Here is an 18,386-nt window from a genome sequence, read left to right on the forward strand (position 1 = left end):
TTTCCATAAAGCTTTATTTTTATTTTTTGAGAAAGGGTCTCCCTCTGTTGCCCTGGCTAGAGTGCAGTGCCATCATCATAGCTCACTGCAACCTCAAGTCCTGGGCTCAAGCAATCCTCCTGCCTCAGCCTTCTGAGTAGCTGGGACTGCAGGCATGAGCCACCACGACTAGCTAATTTTCTTTTTTTTGTAGAGATGAGGATTCGATCTTGCTCAGGCTGGTCTTGAACTCCTGGCCTCAATAAATCCTCCCACCTCAGCCTCCCAAAGTGCTAGGATTACAGGCAAGAGCCACCATGACCCATCCTTAATTCTACTTTTTCTGTTATTGTTGTTGCCTGGGCTAGAATGCAATGGCATCATTATAGCTCACTACAACTTCAAACTCCTGGGCTCAAGCCATCCTCCTCCCTCAGCCTCTCAAGTAGCTGGGACTACAGGCAGGCACCACTATGCCTGGCTAAGTTTTCTTTCTTTTTTTTTTTTTTTTAGACAGAGTGTCGCTTTGTTGCCCTGGCTAGAGTGAGTGCCATGGCGTCAGCCTAGCTCACAGCAACCTCAAACTCCTGGGCTTAAGCGATCCTACTGCCTCAGCCTCCCGAGTAGCTGGGACTACAGGCATGTGCCACCAGGCCCGGCTAATTTTTTCTATATATATTTTTAGTTGTCCAGCTGATTTCTTTCTATTTTTAGTAGAGACGTGGTCTTGCTCTTGCTGAGGCTGGTCTCGAACTCCTGAGCTCAAACCATCCGCCCGCCTCGGCCTCCCAGAGTGCTAGGATTACAGGCGTGAGCCACCCCGCCCGGCCTGTTTGTTTTTAAGACAGAGTCTCAGTCTGTTGCCCAGGCTAGAGTGCCGTGGTGTCAGTAAAAATTTACTAATCTTTTGGCCTAACTGGCCTTCCTGACTCTTGTCTTCCATTTCACTGCAATCTATCCTATAGCAGCAACCACAGTAATATTTTTTAAAAAGTATGTGTTCCGGTGCCCAAACCTCTATCTCCCCATTATCTACAGAATATAGTCAAAGCTCCTCAGCTTGGATTCAAGGCTTTGGCCCCAATCTCCCCTTTTAAACCTCTCTGGGCTTATTTATTAAGTGCTTATTATATGCCAAACACTAGGCTAGTCACTGAGGAGTTCACAAACTAGTTGAGGAGACAGCTACATCAACTAACTTTAATAGGGCATGATCAGCTCTATTATAGAGCCTGTGAGAACATGGATAGTTTCAGGTAATGGATTATAAAATATTAGGTTTTTGCGCTCTGTAGGTTCACAAATTCAGTTTAGAACAGCAATGTCCAATGTGGCCACTATTCACATTTCAAGCACTGAAGAGCCATACAAGGCTAGTGTCTATCATTTTGGCCAGCACAGCACAAACCATTTCCATCATCCATGAAGAGAGGAGTTACCTATAGGTGCTTCAAAGAGAACAAGGACCGTTTCCCATACATGCACCCTGTGGTACTAGCTACCAGTCCCCCAATCCAATCCCCACCCACATGTACCTTGGCTCCAGTGTATTTTGAAGTAGTACAGGCTCCCAAGGAAGAAACCATGAAAGCACTTTGTCAACTATTAAGTGATACAGAAATGTTATATAATAAATGGGTTCAGTTCTTGCTTTCATCACAGCTTTGGTTGATTCAAGCAAATTCTAGTTCTTTTCTCAAACTTCTCCCATCTCTGTATTTTATGCCAGAGTCCTAAAAAAGACACACAGGCAAAGTGTTTATCCCAGGGCTAAAAGTCTAGATTATACCCACCTTGAAGTTTTTAATCCAGGACCCTACTTCACCACCCGCCTTCTCTGTCACTTTCCCTAAAAAGGAAAGACACCAATTACGATTTCCAAAAGAACAGTGAAGCATTTATTTTTAAGTTGGAGAATTGTGGGAAACCTAAGTAATGGGAATTGGACCCTCATCGGGGTCTTCTGGGAAATCGGAAGCACCATCCTCTGGTGCAGCTCGATACTTCTCCAGTTTAGCAATCAATTCTTTCGCTGGATTGAAGACGCCATTGGTCTGCTGGTCACAGACATAGCAGCGCGGGGTGGTACGGAAATGCTGCAGTGCACAGCTCTCGCAGAAATAATGCCTGCATTTGGTGACAACTGGGTTTTGGAAGGTCTGGCGACAGATGAAACACTTGAATGGTATTTCCTCATCATCGCTTCCCACTTCATAGTTTTCGTCCTCATAGACACCATAGCGACCCTCATCAAGCTCACGTTCGATCTGCCACCCATGCTTGTAATCTGAACGGTCATGGAGAAATTTGCAGCTGTCTCCGAAGCCGCAGAAGCCAGTCTCTTTGTAGTCCTTACAGATATCGGGCTGGTAATCCCAGCGCACGGTGGCACGTAGATGCTCGGGCGCTCGGATGGGGCCCTTTCTCACCATCCCGGAGGAGGCATTGCCCATAGACGTATCTTTGGGCTTCATGTATTTCTGATAATTATTGATTCCCCGATAGATCTTGTCATCCTCCTTGCCCCTCAGCTCCTCCTGGATTTTCTGGCTGCGCTCAAAGATAGCTTGTGCGTCACGCTCCTTCTCTGTGTCCAGCTCGTAGACGGCTGTCGCCCCCATATCCTCTGGCCCCACGGGTTTTGCCGAGCGGGTGGACTTATAAACCACGCCGAGACACTCGGGCTCATTCTTCTTCTCCTCCTCCTCCTCCTCCTCCTCGCTACTCAAGTTGCCGTAAACCACCTTCTGTTTACCACTGCCGCGGGTCTTCTGTATCATTGGATTGTGGGTCGCTCGCTTCTTCTCCGGTCGAACCACAGTGCTGCCTTCATCGCTACTGCTGCTGCTGTCTCCGGGCTCTGGGTCGCAGGCCGGGCGCTTTCTGCGGCCTGCAGCGCCTTTCCGCCCAGGCTTTTTGAAGAGGAAGGTGCACACCTGGTCTTCAGTCTTTCCTGGAGAAAGCTGCTCTGCCATTTTAGAGTCCCGAGCTTCAGAACGGCTGTGGCGTGCCGGGTCGCGCAGGGCCTTCTCACTTCGCTTCGCGCTGTGCGGTCGGCCGCGAGCCGAAGTAAAAGAGGCTGATGAAAGAGAACTGCGAGAGCGCGAGCGCGAGCACCAGCCACTCTTGAGCCCTGGCGGATCCCGTCGCTTCCTCCGGAGCCGTACGCGGCACCGCCCCGCTCGCAGGCTGCCGCGGGGCTTACCGGGAAGGGAGCTGCATCCCGGTCACCTTCAAGGGGGTTAGAAGCGGACTTTTGGCTTAGGTAACCGGGTGCCTCGGTGCCGAGATGTGGTTCGAGATTCTCCCTGGACTTGCCGTCATGGGCACGTGCTTGGTCATCCCTGGAGTGGCCACTGCGTACATCCACAGGTTCACTAACGGTGGCAAGGTAAGGCGGCCCGGGGGGCCCCGACTCCACGGACTGGATTTCCAAAAAGGGCGGTGGGGCAGGGAGGCCGTTGGGATGCGGAGCCTCTGTCCGAAGTGGGGAATGCCAAGGTCAGCCCTCCCTTTCTTCGTGTTGTCTAAAAGTGGAGGCATGCGGAATGTAGCCCGACAGAAGTCACATCCTGCTGTAGTGAAAAACAGCTAGTTTCTGGGTGGAGGACAGTGTGCCTTAAGGCAGAGTAGCGATTCGGGGGCTGGAAAGGTAGGAGATGAGAAGAGGTTGGTCCAAACTCCTAGGCAAAGGAAAGAGGCGGCGGCGTTGCCCCCATTCCTTCCGAACTCAGATCTTTCTTGCTCGATTTTGGTTTTAATTTCTCACATCCACATCTCTGTAGCTTCTCGTACTTCCCTACCCTTAATTAGGCTTTTCCCTTGACTTTTTTTTATCACCGGATTCCCCTTGCAAGACTTTAGGAATTTACTGCACGATCCTGTTTTTCACGTCAGGATTTTCATTTTCCCTTCTTTAACATCATCTCTAGAGTACAGATTTATTTGCTCTTTGGTTTTGTGATTGCCCTTCACGTGTGATCTACCACCGTTTCTTAGGGTCACAATAGACAACAAGTAGACTTTCTTTTAAAAAAAAAAAAAGGAAGCAAGGAAAAGGAGACAGTGTTGGTTAAAATACAAAGTGTAATAAGTTATGGCTACCAACTTAATCCTAAAGTGTAGTGGTCCAATTTTATTTAGGAGATTCTGGTCTTGTGTTGTTAATTTGGGCTTTTATTTCAGTGATGTTCCTCTTTTTTCCCTAGAATGTCATTTTATAAAATTCTAATATTCATTACTTGGGTCACTTATCTTTATAAACTGCATTAATGATTGTCTTTTATTTGAAGGAAAAAAGGGTTGCCCATTTTGTGTATCATTGGAATTTGATGGAAAGAGATAGGCACATCTCTGGAGTTAATCGTTACTATGTGTCAAAGGTAAGATGACTGTGATAATAGCCATTTCTCGTGGTTGAGGTGGGTTCTGGTAATGCCTTGCCAGGGGCCATACAACACTAATTTAATTAGCGTTTTCTTGTCTACTGGTGACGTTGAGCAGCCTTTTACAAATTTTAATGAGCTTTTGTATTTCTTATTCTGTGAATTGTCTTTTTGATTTTATATATATATAGTTTATATATTCTGGATTATATTTTTTTGTGTATTTTATATATGGCAAATATTTTTCCCAGTCTGTTGTCTGTCTTTTTCACTTTATAATGTTTTTCATCAGAATGTAGTTTTTAATTTTTTTTTTTATTTTTGGGCATCACTCCCATGGAATAGTTTCTAATTTTGATGTTCAACTTATCATGTTCTATCATTTCTGGATTCTGGGTTTTATGTCTTCCTTACAAAAGCCTTTCCTACTCAAGATTATAAAAATACTGCTGGCCTTGAACTCCTGGGCTCAAATGATCCTCCTGCCTCTCAGCCTTCTGTGTAGCTGGGACTATAGGCTCCTTGTCCAGCTTATAAAAATACTTTCTTACAGTTTTTCCAAATATTGTTATGGTTTCTTTTTACTTTTTTTCTTTTTCTTCTTTTTTTTTTTACATTTAGTTCTTTGGTCCATCTGCAGGTCATTTTGGGGTATAATGTGGAAGGAGGATTTTACTTTTTTCCAAGAGGTAGCCAGTTGTCACAATTATCCATTTTCAGAAAAGTCCATTTTTATTTGAAATGCCACTCCAGTAAACTTAACTTCTGTCAATGGAAAAGAAGCCCAAGCCAAACTCTGAAAGATAATTTAAATAGGTTTATTCTGAACCAAATTTGAGGACCATGGCCTGGAGCCACGCCCAAGAAACCTTGAGCAAGTGGACTTGCTGTGGCTGGGTTATAGTTTGTTTTCATATATTTCAGGGAGACAGGAATTACAGATAAAGTCATAAATCAGTACACAGAAGGCATACATTGATTTGGCCGAAAAAAGTGCGACGTCTCAGTTGAGGAAGGGTTACAGGTTATAGGTGGGTTTAAGAAATGAAGCTTTGTCTAAAAGCTTGGAATGTTTTAAGTACAGATAAGGAAGTCTGCTAATCTGAGACAAGCTAGGGGCCATATATTTGTTGTGTAAATTGAGGACCTACAGGTTTATCTCGTGTAGCCTTAAACCTGTGAATGAGTTTTACAAAGGGTGTCTCCAAGAAGGGAGGGGGGTGCATGATGAGGCTTGTCTGACCTCTTTTCCTGGCTAGCAACTCAGTTTCAGGGTATCTCCTTGGTCAAGAGGGGGTCCATTCAGTCAGCCGGTGGTGGGGGGAGCCTTAAGATTTTATTTTAGTTCACACTTCCATATTTACATGGGCCTGTTTCATGAATGTGCTCTTCTATGTTGGTCTGCTGATTCCTGCACCAATACCTCATTTAAAGAATTACTATAATTAAAATTTTTTTTTTGTTTTGGTTTAGAGGCTGGGTCTTGTTCTGTCACCCAGAGCTGGAGTGGGGTGACAAGATCATAGCTCACTGCATCCTTGAATTCCTGGGCTCAAGTAATCCTACCACCTCAGCCTCCTGAATAGCTAGGGCTGCAGGCTCATACCATGCCCAGCTAATTTTTAGCAATTTTTTTTATTGGAAAGGGGGGGTCCTCTCTCACTATGTTGCTCAGGCTGGTCTTGAACTTCTGGCCTCAAGCGATCCTCCCATCTCTGCTTCGCCAAGTGCTGGGATTACAGGCATGAGCCACATGTCCAGCCAAGAATTACTATAATTTTATATTTGAATTCTATGAAATTGCCATTTTTGTAGGTCAAAAATTGCCAAGTAATAGCATTTTCATCACTGATTAATCTTTTATTTTATAGCTTCTGAAGTATTTGGTTGTGAACTGAGTAAGATACAGTGGGTCTTTTGAATAAATAGTGTAGTGCTTATACAGCAAGGGTTCTGGAGTTGGGGTCCCTGGACTTGAATTCTGGCTCTGCTAATTCCGTAGAGACTTAAGCAAGTGACTTTTAACCTCTCTGAGCCTCCATTTCCTCATCTGTAAAAATGTGGGATGAGGATAATACTATCTACCTCATGTTGGCTGTTATTTTATAAAATGGATTTTTACCTTATTGTCCTCTGACTCACTGGGGTGCTTTGTGTAAGGATCCAGGTGATAAATAGTTGCTTGACTCTAGTTCTGATTGGGGGAAGGGTCTTTTCACATAAAGTGATTATGTTTGCTGCTGTCAGAAAATGAAAACTAGAAATCATTACAAGTTATTCTTTAGTGATTATAAAATGTAACCCAGTGTATTGTTGCAGTTAGAGAAATTTGGGATGTGAAAGCACTTTTTTAATAACAGAATGCCATTTGGTAACACTAGAATTAAAAGTATGTGGTACATCTTTGATGGGAACAGAATTCTCACATTCTCCTTTTTAAACTGTTTTTCAGGGTTTGGAGAACATTGATTAAAGCAGCATTTTCCTGATTGATGAAAAAATAACTCAGTAATGATCATCTACTCCTGCCAGAAGGTTATACAGTGTATTATATAGCATGCAGTATGTTATATAGTACTTAATAAAAATAAAATGAAAAAGAAAAATCAAAGGCATTTTTTTTTTAAAATATACTACACAAGATGAAGCAATCTACACAATGTAGCTTATCACTTAAAAAGCACTGTTTTTTCAGAGATAGCTAGGAGAATACAGAAAAAGTAGTATTTTTTTTTTTTTGAGTTCCTTTTCTGGGTAGATGCTATAGTGTTTAAAATTTCAGTTAGGATACTTTTAAAACTGAGATTGCACTTCAGCTTTCATTCATTCTGTATGGTATCTAACCATAGTATATGATTAAGCATTGATTTTTGTTTTAGAGCAGCAACAGCAATCATTGGCTTATTCATATGAGAGTATACTGACCACTTGAAATAGAGTTACATGTTCAACATTAAAGGTAACTAAATACTATGGAGATCTGAAAAGGTATAACTACTCTGAACATGGTGATACTCCATGTGTATATAACAGCACCACAAATGACATCAAGATGTCTAGCCGAGAACGCTAAATTGTCTTTCATTCTGATCTGTTATCCAGTTTAACATCTGATCTGATCTTGAGCTTAAACACACCTGCATTGCATGATTTCCACTGACCTCTCTTCAGGGCAGGGCTTACAGAAGGAAGGAAGTGGCTTTTATACTTAGAGTAATAGTCTATATTGTGCCACCTTGTGATGGTGAGGCAATGACCTTTTACTGTTCAAGGAAAGCCATTATTTCAAACTTAATATGTCCTCTATTATTATTTAGTACTTTACAGGCCTCATTTATTTATTTATTTTGAGGCAGAGTCTCGCTTTGTTGCCCAGGCTAGAGTGAGTGCCATGGCGTCAGCCTAGCTCACAGCAACCTCAAACTCCCGGGCTCAAGTGATCCTCCTGCCTCAGCCTCCCGAGTAGCTGGGACTACAGGCATGCGCCACCATGCCCGGCTAATATTTTCTATGTATATTTTTAGTTGTCCAGATAATTTCTTTCTATTTTTGGTAGAAACGGGGTCTTGCTCTTGCTCAGGCTGGTCTCGAACTCCTGAGCTCAAATGATCCTCCCGCCTTGGCCTCCCAGAGTGCTAGGATTACAGGCGTGAGCCACCAAGCCTGGCCCACAGGCCTCATTTAATTGTCAAGAGAACTATCCCTGGAAACGGAAAAAGGGCACATAGTTCACATAGGGAGTTGTGGATTTAGAAGATGTAATGACGACATTAGTAAATCACTAAATCTATACATTTTTAGGTCTGTTATTTCTCCACTTTGCTTCTAGGCAGGGATCATCCCTTAAATTTAACTTCCCCCCACCCCCAGACAGGGTCTCATTCTGCCTAGGCTACAGTGCAGTGGCATCATCATAGTTCACTGCAACCTCAAACTCCTGGGCTCAAGCAATCCTCCCACCTCAGCCTCCTGAGTAGCTGGGACTACAGGTGTGTGCACCACACCTGGCTAATTTTTCTTATTTTTTATTTTTTTAGAGACAAGGTCTCCCTATGTTGCTGAGGTAGGTCTCCAAATCCTGGCCTGTTTCATCCTCCCAAAGTGCTAGGCATCAGATACCTCACCCTGCCGAGTTTATCTCCTTAGATGAATGTCAGGGCTGTATAGTGAGGAGCTACAAAATGACAGGTAGAAATCAGAATTGGTCAGGTTCAGAATTAGAGTCCAAATTCTTCACCTCCCTTTTTTGTAGGATCTGCTCTGAAATTGAGTTTTATTTTTATACTCTACTGCCAGAGAGTGAATCAGATTAAAACACTCTGAAGCTAGATTATGGTGGTAGTGTGTAGTCTGGATTTCTTTTGATTTTTTTTTTTGCAAGTGCAATTAGAAGGGTTTTCTTACAGCAGCCCTAACAGATGTGGTCCAGCCACTGACCTTGGATCCATCTGTCACCTGCTCTTAAGGCCTGGTGAAGTGCTGCTTAGGAAGCAATGCTATTTGTTTGGTTTTATTCACTCTTTTTAATTTTTTAAAAAATAAATGTCATATTCACATAGCTCAAAAATCCAACAATATAAGGTAGGTAGCGAAAAGACTTGCTCTCATCTGCGCAGCACTTGTCCATTCACACCACCCTAAAGGTTCTCTTTGTGCACATATAAATACAAACAGGTTCATCTTTGATTTTTATGCAATGGTAGTGTCTGGCACATACTGTTAACCTCTTGTTTGGAAGAAAGTTTCTTTGGAAAAAAAATTTTTTTTGGCTTACAGAGATTGGAATCCTATAAAATTATATTTACCAGGCTTCCATAGTTATTTCTGGGATCAAATGAAATAGTAGGAAAAAAACTGAAAAAAGATAGAGGAAGCCATGCACATTCAGAAGAGAGAGGAAGAGAATGGCCCTGCCCTTTGGGAAACATTTATTTTTTTATTTGATTTCAGCTTTCTCAGGTTGAAAGGGAAACATTTTTAAATGAAATAGTTATGAAAAAGGAAATTCTACAATCAAAAATTCAAACTTAGAAGGACCCTTAGACATTTAGTCTAAACTCTGATTCTGCAGATGAAGAAACAAGGTTGAGGCCGGGCATGGTGGCTCATGCCTGTAATCCTAGCACTCTGGGAGGCCGAGGCCAGTGGATCGCTCGAGGTCAGGAGTTCGAGACCAGCCTGAGCAAGACCCTGTCTCTACTAAAAATAGAAAGAAATTATCTGGACAACTAAAAATATATATAGAAAAAATTAGCCGGGCGTGGTGGCGCATGCCTGTAGTCCCAGCTACTCGGGAGGCTGAGGCAGTAGGATGGCTTAAGCCCAGGAGTTTGAGGTTGCTGTGAGCTAGGCTGATGCCACGGCACTCACTCTAGCCAGGGCAACAAAGCGACACTCTGTCTCAAAAAAAAAAAAAAAAGAAAAAAAAAAAAAAGAAACAAGGTTGAGGGATGGGAAGTGATTGCTTAGTAGCCAGTGGCAGAACTGGGCCTAGAATCCTGGTGTTTTGACTCCCAAACTAGTGTACTTTTAACTGTTCTTTTTGATTCACTTCATTGGTTGAGTAAATGCTACATTCCAGGCCAGGCACTGTGCCTCAGATTTGAGTAAGACACAGTCCTGTCCTCCAGCTCACAGTGGGGGTGACAGACAACTACATGAAGGATAAGTGTTGTGGCAGAAGTTTGCACGTTCTGTGGGAGCACAGACATGGAGCTGGGCTCAGCCTTGGGTTGGGGGTAAAGAAAAGGCCTTAAGGATAAGTTTCCAGGGGATGTCACACTAAGCCAAGTCTTGAAAGTTGGATGGTGTTTACCAGAGAAATAACTGCGGGGAGGACATTCCAAGCAGAGGGAACAGCATGAGGGTTGGGGACATGAACTAGCATGGCTGTGTGGGAAAGCTCTGTAAGCAGTTCTGCAGAACTAGAGCAGAGAGCGCAAGGCAGGAGTAGAGGGAGGGACTGCAGAGGTTGGCAGGGCCCAGAACATGAAGGGCCTCGTATGTTTCCCTCAGGGAGTTAGAATTTCTCCCGAGGGCAGTTGGGAGCCTATGCAGGGCAGGAAGCAGGAGAGTGATGTGGCGACTTGGACACATCTGATCTACCTGGCCGCTCAGCATTGGGTGATTTAAAACTGGTTCTCAACCAGCTGAGTTTGTCCCCCAGGGAACATTCGAAACAGTTGGAGTTTGAAGGAAGAGGTGTTGCTGACATCTAGTGGATAGAAGCCAGCAATGCTTCTAAACATCTTAATGCACGGGACAGCCCTACAGGACAGTCTGGTAGCCCAAAAAGTCAATGGTGCCGAGGTTGAGAAACCCTGAAAACAGTAGCAGGGTCTCCATTAAGGTACACACTAAAAAGTGTTTTTTTTTTTTTAATTCCTACTGACTCAAGAATATATGGGAACAATTTCTCCCCTTCCTCCCCCTCCTGGTTCTTTTTTTCCATTACAGTTCAGATCTCCCTTGGCTCATCTATAAACTTGTCCCTTCCCTTGAGGGATTTGTTTTTCCAAGGAAGTATCCCAACTTACTCTCAGTGATGTGCCTCAGGTGGAGAAGGCACAGAACGTGTTTTTTGTTTTTTTCCAAATAGATGATGTGAGCTATGGAGACACAGAATGTTGGGAGTACCTTTATGTCAGGAAGCTCCACCATCTGCAGGTTGAGTCACCTTTGTTAGGTCACATCACTGATTTGAGCCTCAGCTGTCCCATCTCTGAAGTGAGGATAGTATGTGTTCTGCATATGTCCCTGAGTTTCTGAGACAGTCTCATGTATGTGAAGTAGTTTGTAAGTGTATAGCCCTGTGCCTGTGGAAGGGACCCACATTGTGTGCACCCCTCTTACCAGCTCTCCAGTCCACCCTCAAACCCCCCCAAAGACACAAATAAGATGTCGGGAGGACCTTCAGACCAGGTCTTTGGTTCCCTGTTAGAGTGATCACACTAGGGAATCTCAGAGCACTGCAAAGACAACAGACAGTAGGAACTTCAACAGAGACGAATTTTCCTGAAGGTATTTTCTGAAAAAAAGAGCTAAAAATGCAGTTTAATGCTACTGTGAGAACCGAGTTACCCCTGTCAGCTCTTGCTGCTTGCCCTATGCTAAGGGAAGGTGGTGAGTGGATGAGGTTGAAGCTGGCCATTCTCACCAAAAAGCTTCTAGATGAAGGTAAGGGGTGGGGTGTGAGAGTTAAACATCATGTGGTTTTCAAGATTCCCTATCACTCTGATGCTTCTATGGCCTTAGAACTCAATTTATTCTACCAGAGAAATAACTGCGGGGAGGACATTCCAAGCAGAGGGAACAGCATGAGGGTTGGGGACATGAACTAGCATGGCTGTGTGGGAAAGCTCTGTAAGCAGTTCTGCAGAACTAGAGCAGAGAGCGCAAGGCAGGAGTAGAGGGAGGGACTGCAGAGGTTGGCAGGGCCCAGAACATGAAGGGCCTCGTATGTTTCCCTCAGGGAGTTAGAATTTCTCCCGAGGGCAGTTGGGAGCCTATGCAGGGCAGGAAGCAGGAGAGTGATGTGGCGACTTGGACACATCTGATCTACCTGGCCGCTCAGCATTGGGTGATTTAAAACTGGTTCTCAACCAGCTGAGTTTGTCCCCCAGGGAACATTCGAAACAGTTGGAGTTTGAAGGAAGAGGCGTTGCTGACATCTAGTGGATAGAAGCCAGCAATGCTTCTAAACATCTTAATGCACGGGACAGCCCTACAGGACAGTCTGGTAGCCCAAAAAGTCAATGGTGCCGAGGTGAGAAACAAGACACATGGAACAATTTTAGGTTTTTTTCCTGTACCAAGTATGTGCATGTGGATTTTAGATATCTAAAGAGACTGGCATTTGGGTTATTGGTTTGGGTCTGTGTGTGCCTGTGTAATGCTTCCCTCCAATCTCATCCACATCCTCCTGACCAAATATTTCATCTCTGAGGTTTGCATACTCTAGAATATTCTTTTCTAGGGGAAGCTGGAGCAGATCTTTGTGGCCTACAGCATATTGAGCCTGGGGTTAAGAGTGTTCTTATAACCTTCATATTTTGATGTACTTTTGATAAAAGAGAGAGAAATTCTTATAAAGAATAAATTCTTTGCTGTATTTGCATAATATTTGTTAAGGGTTTCTTTGGCATTTTTGTGTACCCTCTGTGTCTTATGCTGTTGGCTGTAATATACCTTTCTCTACCCCCAAAACTCTTCTGCAATAAATAATTGCTTTTAGGATTTCCACAAATCTTGATTTAGGATGAGACACATAATTGTTCTTTTCAGGGCATCGCTGAGAAAATGGCCCAGCAGCTCTTACTTGTGAAAACCCATGTAACTATTGCTTTATTAGTTTGAACACATTTGCATCATTCGTTGTTTTGTTTCTTGGTAGGTACCTTCATCAGTTCCAGAAAATATGGAAAGACCAATTATTAAATTTGTTACAGAATTACAAGCATGTAATTCTGATTATGACCCCCAAAGAACTATAATCCCAAATGCAATAGAAAGAAGGTAGGGAAAACATTGGGAGCATTACTGCCCCAAGAAAACAAAAACATTTTCTATGTGTTTAAGAGTTTCTTTGGTATACTGTGCCTATTCTCCTGTGTGCCACCTGCCATGTGGCTGCAGAGTGTTTCATTCAGCAGATAGATTTTCCTTCTAAGCCTAACACACTTCGTTTCTAGAGGCCAGAAAATAGGCCAGCCCCGAGAAGCCTGCTCTTCACTCTTACCCCTAAGAACTTGGCATTTGGGGTGGGGTTGGTCAGGTCTCTAGGGCAACCCTGCTGTTTTCATCCAGTGTCCATGACAGCAGCCCACTGTAGTTATGACTATGGACCAGGACACCAAGGCATCAGCACAAAAAATCCAGCTATCCAGGAACAGCTTTGCCATAGTACTTTTGTTCTGAGCAAGGCACTATTCAATGAGGCATTCATGCTCAAGGACTGCTAGAACGTTCAGAGGGGTCTTTGCGACATCACGACTCTCAGGGATTCACCTACCAGGGCCTGCCAGATTAGCACAGTACTGGGTCTGTGGCTTTTACTGTTGGAGAATGGGCCTTAGCTTGAGAAAGGCCCTGGGCTCCTATCACCTCCTCCCTCTTCCCAGGGCAGTCTGGTGCCCTTTAGACTTGAAGGACAATACTCAGCCACACTTGCTTAGAACGTGCCCAAATCCAGCATGCCTCGTTTGGAGTCAGGAAGCATTTCACTGTCCCCTGCTTTGACATGCTAGTTATCTTTTCATAGGAGCATGCTTTATCTTCTCAACTAGATTGTAAGTGCATTGAGGGTGGAAACCTTGCCTTAGCTTCTCACAATTCCTGCCACCTGTGCACTTTACAGGCACTGAAAAATATATATGCTGGGATGACTGGGATCATTGGACAAGAAGAGAATGTCAGCATTTAGCCTGGGCTTCACAACCAAGAGGCACCAGCCTGGCCATGCATAGGTGGCAGAGGAGGAAAGAGGAGAGAGCAGGGGAAAGAATAAGAAGATAAATAAGGGAAAGAGGTGACACAGTGAGCATGAGAGAATAAGGGAACAGAGGGAAGTGGTGCAAAGAACAAAGAACATTCCCCGGCTCCTCTGATTACTGGTCTCGGGCAGGGATGCAGGTTTTAATTTCCAAAAAGAGTTGGGGGGCAGCGGGTTAAAGAGGTAGCTCAAAAACCATTTTAACCTTTTTTTCAGGCCGTTCTCTCTGTTACATATTCCCTACTGTCAATTTTACCCTTCCATATGTATGGGAGATGGGGCGACGCAGTCACTGAGCTATTTCCTATTGAATTGGGGTGAAGCTTTAGATGGAAGGTTTATAATTATTTATGCCATTGCAAAGCTTTGGCTGTAGATTTACAAAAATAAAGAATGAAACAGATTATGAGGTGGAAAAGGGCATAAGGAAAAACTACAACCGTGAGGATTGACAAGGTGAAATGGAGGGTACCTGATAAGAGAGATTTTACCCTAAGACACCAGTAGCACTGTGGGTCCTTACTGTCGCCTTGCACACAATGTCTGATACAGGCCTGGGTAAGAAAGAAACATGGGACCTCTGCATGTGGAGCTATTAGTTGCACCCTGTAGGTGATCTGAGAGACTGGCTTCTGAAAATTCAGAAATCATATACAGGAATACTTGCACCAAATGAGGTTTAGGATGACAAACCCAGCAGCGAGACAGATCAGCAGAAGAGGCAAGAGCTAGGGGGAAATCCTCAAAAAAGGAGTTGTCTCTCCATTGTATAGCCAGAACAAATAACCAAAGAAAGGTTAGTGAAAATATCGATATTTTCATTTTTCCTTCTTCTTAAACAGATACTTTAGGTCACCTAAATGTTGGCCCACCCACTTGGGGCTTGGGTCCTCTTTTTCCATGGGACGCCTCATACATACTCTGGTATGATGGACCCAAGGTTTTTACTCCTGACAATTTCAACGAGGTGTGAATTGTTAGAGGGTCCCTCCACTTCTCTTCTTCCAACTGGGGCAGGAACCTGAAAGAGGCAAACTCATGCATGGTGGTTAGTATTTGATATTAATATATTGCTTTACTCTGTTTCTTCACATATGGTTATATTACCATACTTACCTTGGGGTGCTAGGAAGGGTCTCCCATAAACTATTTCACAGGGGCTTAACTTAGGCCTGCTTCTAGGGGCTACCCTTATCTGGAGAAGGACAAGCAGCAATACCCTATCCCACTTTGGATGGGTTTCCTGCATCAATTCCAGGATGCATGCAATCTCCATTCTAGATGTGTGCCTTTGCTTACTTGCTGGGTTTCCTCTGATATAAAGGAGGGTCCATGATCACTCTGTATGGAGGAAGGGAGCCCATGAACATCCTGATGACCTGCAGGATCACTGAGTCCACCATGTCCAGCTCCTTGGAGAAATGGTTTACCAGGTTCCCACTGGGGGTCCACTTGAAGAAGCTCATGGGTGACTGCAGGACATTGTACAGCAGATCCAGGTGCAGATGGTGAGAAGCAAAGATCCTCCCCAATGGACACCACCATGGAGTAGCCAAACACGGTGATACCTTGTGAAATGTCCAGGGATCCACAGATGTTCAGAAGGACTTTAATGTGCTACTGGGTCCTGTTGACAATGGGGTCATTGGTCCAGAGACTGAGCCAATAGTTAGAAGCCAGGGTAGCAAAGTGGTTACACAAGAAGAGGAAGATGCTCAGGAAGGAGATGAACAGTCCGATGGCCTTCATGTAGTCCCAGGACACAGACAGCTTGACCTTCCCTGTCTGAGCCTCATCTGCCTCCATCAACTTCCAGGTTTTTTCTTCTTGGCCCCAGCTTTCGGCAGCACGACTGTGCTGTTGTGGTGCCTGCTGACGTCCCTGCTGTAGGAAGAAGAGCTGCTGAGCTGTCTCTGCAACTGCCTGCCCATGGTGTCCATCACCATCACGCCGTTCTCCATCTGCTTGGCCTCTTTCCCTGGACTGCTGACGATCATGCTGGTGTATGTGTGCAGGAACCCGGCAAAAGCCTTGTCCTGGGACAGCAGCTCCTGGTAGGAGCCCATCTCAGAGTTCCTTCAGAAGGATTCTGGTAACTTCAGACAGTCTCTCTGTTCGGGTAGGATAAGCCTCTACCCAGCCTGAAAAGGTATCTACTAATACAAGTTTAGGCATCTGAGTGACATCAATTTGCCAATCATTGAAAGGGTGGGTCCACACATGTTGGGTTCCCTGTGCAGCAGGTCACTTTTCTGTCTTTGAATTGTTTTGAGCACATAAATAGTTTGTTGCAAATGGGGTCCTCTTAAATGAGGTCCCACCAAATCCATTAAGGCATCACACCCATAATGTGTACATTCATGTAGGTACCTCATAAGGGGCTGAACCAAGGCTTCCGGTAGGAGAATGAGTCAATGAGAACTCTGTTTCCACTTAGCAGTGTCATCCCAAATGTCAGAGCCCCAGTCTTTAGTTTTAAAGGGGTTTATATTGATCTAAATCTAGCCGGGGTATCAAGGACCCAAGGAACAGATCACGTTTAGTGGCTTCTTAGCAACTCTGCCAGTTGTAAAGGCTCTTTTTGTTCAGCTGGTAACAGGGTGGCAGGATTGAGAGTAGACACAATCTTTTTTATTTCAGCATATCACAGGGGTACAAATGTTTTGGTTATATATATTGCCTTTGCCCCACCCAAGTCAGAGCTTCAAGCATGTCCATCCCCCATGGATGCACTGCACTCATTAGGTGTGTATATACCCATCCCCTCCTCCCTGCTCCCATCTGCCCAACACCCGATGAATGTTATTACTATATGTGCACTTAAGTGTTGAGCAGTTAATACCAATTCGATGGTAAGTACGTGTGGTGCTTGTTTTTCCATTCTTGGGATACTTCACTTAGCATAATAGGCTCCAGTTCTATCCAGGATAACACAAGAGGTGCTAGATCACCATTGTTTTTTGTGGCTGACTAGAACTCCGTGGTATACATATACCACATTTTATTAATCCCCTCATGGATTGATGGCCATTTGGGTTGTTTCCACATCTTTGCAATTGTGAATTGTGCTGCTATAAACATTCTAGTGCAGATGTCTTTTTTATAGAATGTCTTTTGTTCTTTTGGGTAGATGCCCAGTAATGGGATTCCTGTATCAAATGGTAGTTCTACTTGTAGCTCTTTGAGGTATCTCCATATTGCTTTCCACAGACGCTGTACTAGTTTGCAGTCCCACCAGCAGTGTATCTATCTACACTCATTGGCATGAGGAATTTAAATTCTTTCTGCATGTCCCAGGGTCCCATTGGTCTATATACCCTTACTCACTTTTCGGTAGACCTCAGGAGGAAAAGAACTTGCTTCTTCTTGCAAATGCAGTTGCAGTCAACGATGTGCAAGTCTGCTGAGGCCCAAACTTCAAAATGAACTGCTCCGCAGTGGCAACCTCCTGTGTGCTTCACCAGGCCCTGGTATTCAAAGCCAGCAGGAGCTTTGGTGGTGCCCTCGGAGTTGAGCTTCTGCCACTTCTGGAACAGCTCCTGGTGCTCCCGCTGCTCACCCAGGTCTGGTGTGGCCACCGAGGACGCAGGGGTCGCCAGAGTCGCCAGTGGAGCAGCACCTGCTCCGGTGGTGGCTCCCTGGGGCCTGCCTCCTGGGCCTGCAGCAATGAGTGCCTCTGCCGCTGCCCCGCCCCCCCCCCCACAGAGCGCCGCTGCCATGCACAGTTGGTGCCAGGCAGTCAGGGAGGCAGCCAAGGGGGAGGACCCAGACTGCTTCTGCCCACGTGGCTTAGTGCTAATCAAGTCCCTACTGTCAATCATACCTGGGGCTTCTGTGGGGATATTTGGATTGGAGCCACTAGTAAGGCAGGGCCCCCTCCTTCTTCATCTGAGTCCTGGACTCAAAAAACCATTTGTTCTCCTGGGGGTTTCTTTTTACCTGGAGCCCTTTGCAATTTTGGACAGCGTTCTTTCCAACATCCTTCCTTTTTTTTTACAAAAAGCACACTGATTATATTTCAACCTAGGGCAACTTTTTCCACCCTTTCCTTTTGACTGTTCTCAAAGGACCCTTTGTTGGCGCAGCTAACAGAACACACGTAGGTTTCTGTTTCTGTTCTTCCCTAGCATTATATACTTTAAAGGCACTATTAACAAGCTGTGAGGGATTTATGCCAGTTGCCCCTTCCACATGCTATAGCTTGCTCCTTATATCTGGAGTGTTCTGCCCTATAAAGGTCATATTAACCATGTGCATATTTTCAGGGGTCTCAGGATCCACATTTGTATATTTCCCATATGCCTGATAGATGCATTCCAAAAATTCAGAGGGATGGTCAGCATTAGGATCCCATTTTGTATAAGTCCAGTAATACCCTGCCGGCTGACCTTGCACATTCAAGCCCCCTATCTGATATTGCTGAAATGCAAATTGCCCTGCCCTGGCTATGGGTACCCTCTGGCCAAATTGAGTTCCATGCCAGGTCTTAGAAGGAGAGACCATTCCCGCTCCCAAGTCATAACCTAGCGGGC

General features: G+C 44.6%; 2 protein-coding genes across 2 annotated transcripts; one reads left to right on the top strand and one right to left on the bottom strand.

Moving 5' to 3' along the window:
- Positions 1-1,854: 1,854 nt before the first annotated feature.
- On the bottom strand, positions 1,855-3,140 carry RNF113A (ring finger protein 113A). Its single transcript, XM_045538750.1, has one exon. It carries the CDS (start codon positions 2,952-2,954, stop codon positions 1,908-1,910), a length of 1,047 nt encoding a protein of 348 aa, XP_045394706.1. The 5' UTR covers positions 2,955-3,140; the 3' UTR covers positions 1,855-1,907.
- A 12-nt stretch (positions 3,141-3,152) lies between these two features.
- On the top strand, positions 3,153-6,964 carry NDUFA1 (NADH:ubiquinone oxidoreductase subunit A1). Its single transcript, XM_045538751.1, has 3 exons — positions 3,153-3,370; positions 4,272-4,361; positions 6,817-6,964. The coding sequence occupies exons 1-3, from the start codon at positions 3,269-3,271 to the stop codon at positions 6,835-6,837; spliced, it is 213 nt and encodes a 70-aa protein (XP_045394707.1). The 5' UTR covers positions 3,153-3,268; the 3' UTR covers positions 6,838-6,964.
- Positions 6,965-18,386: the final 11,422 nt, after the last annotated feature.

Source organism: Lemur catta, chromosome X (genome assembly GCF_020740605.2).
Source record: "Lemur catta isolate mLemCat1 chromosome X, mLemCat1.pri, whole genome shotgun sequence".
In the NCBI taxonomy this organism is placed as follows: Eukaryota; Metazoa; Chordata; class Mammalia; order Primates; family Lemuridae; genus Lemur; species Lemur catta.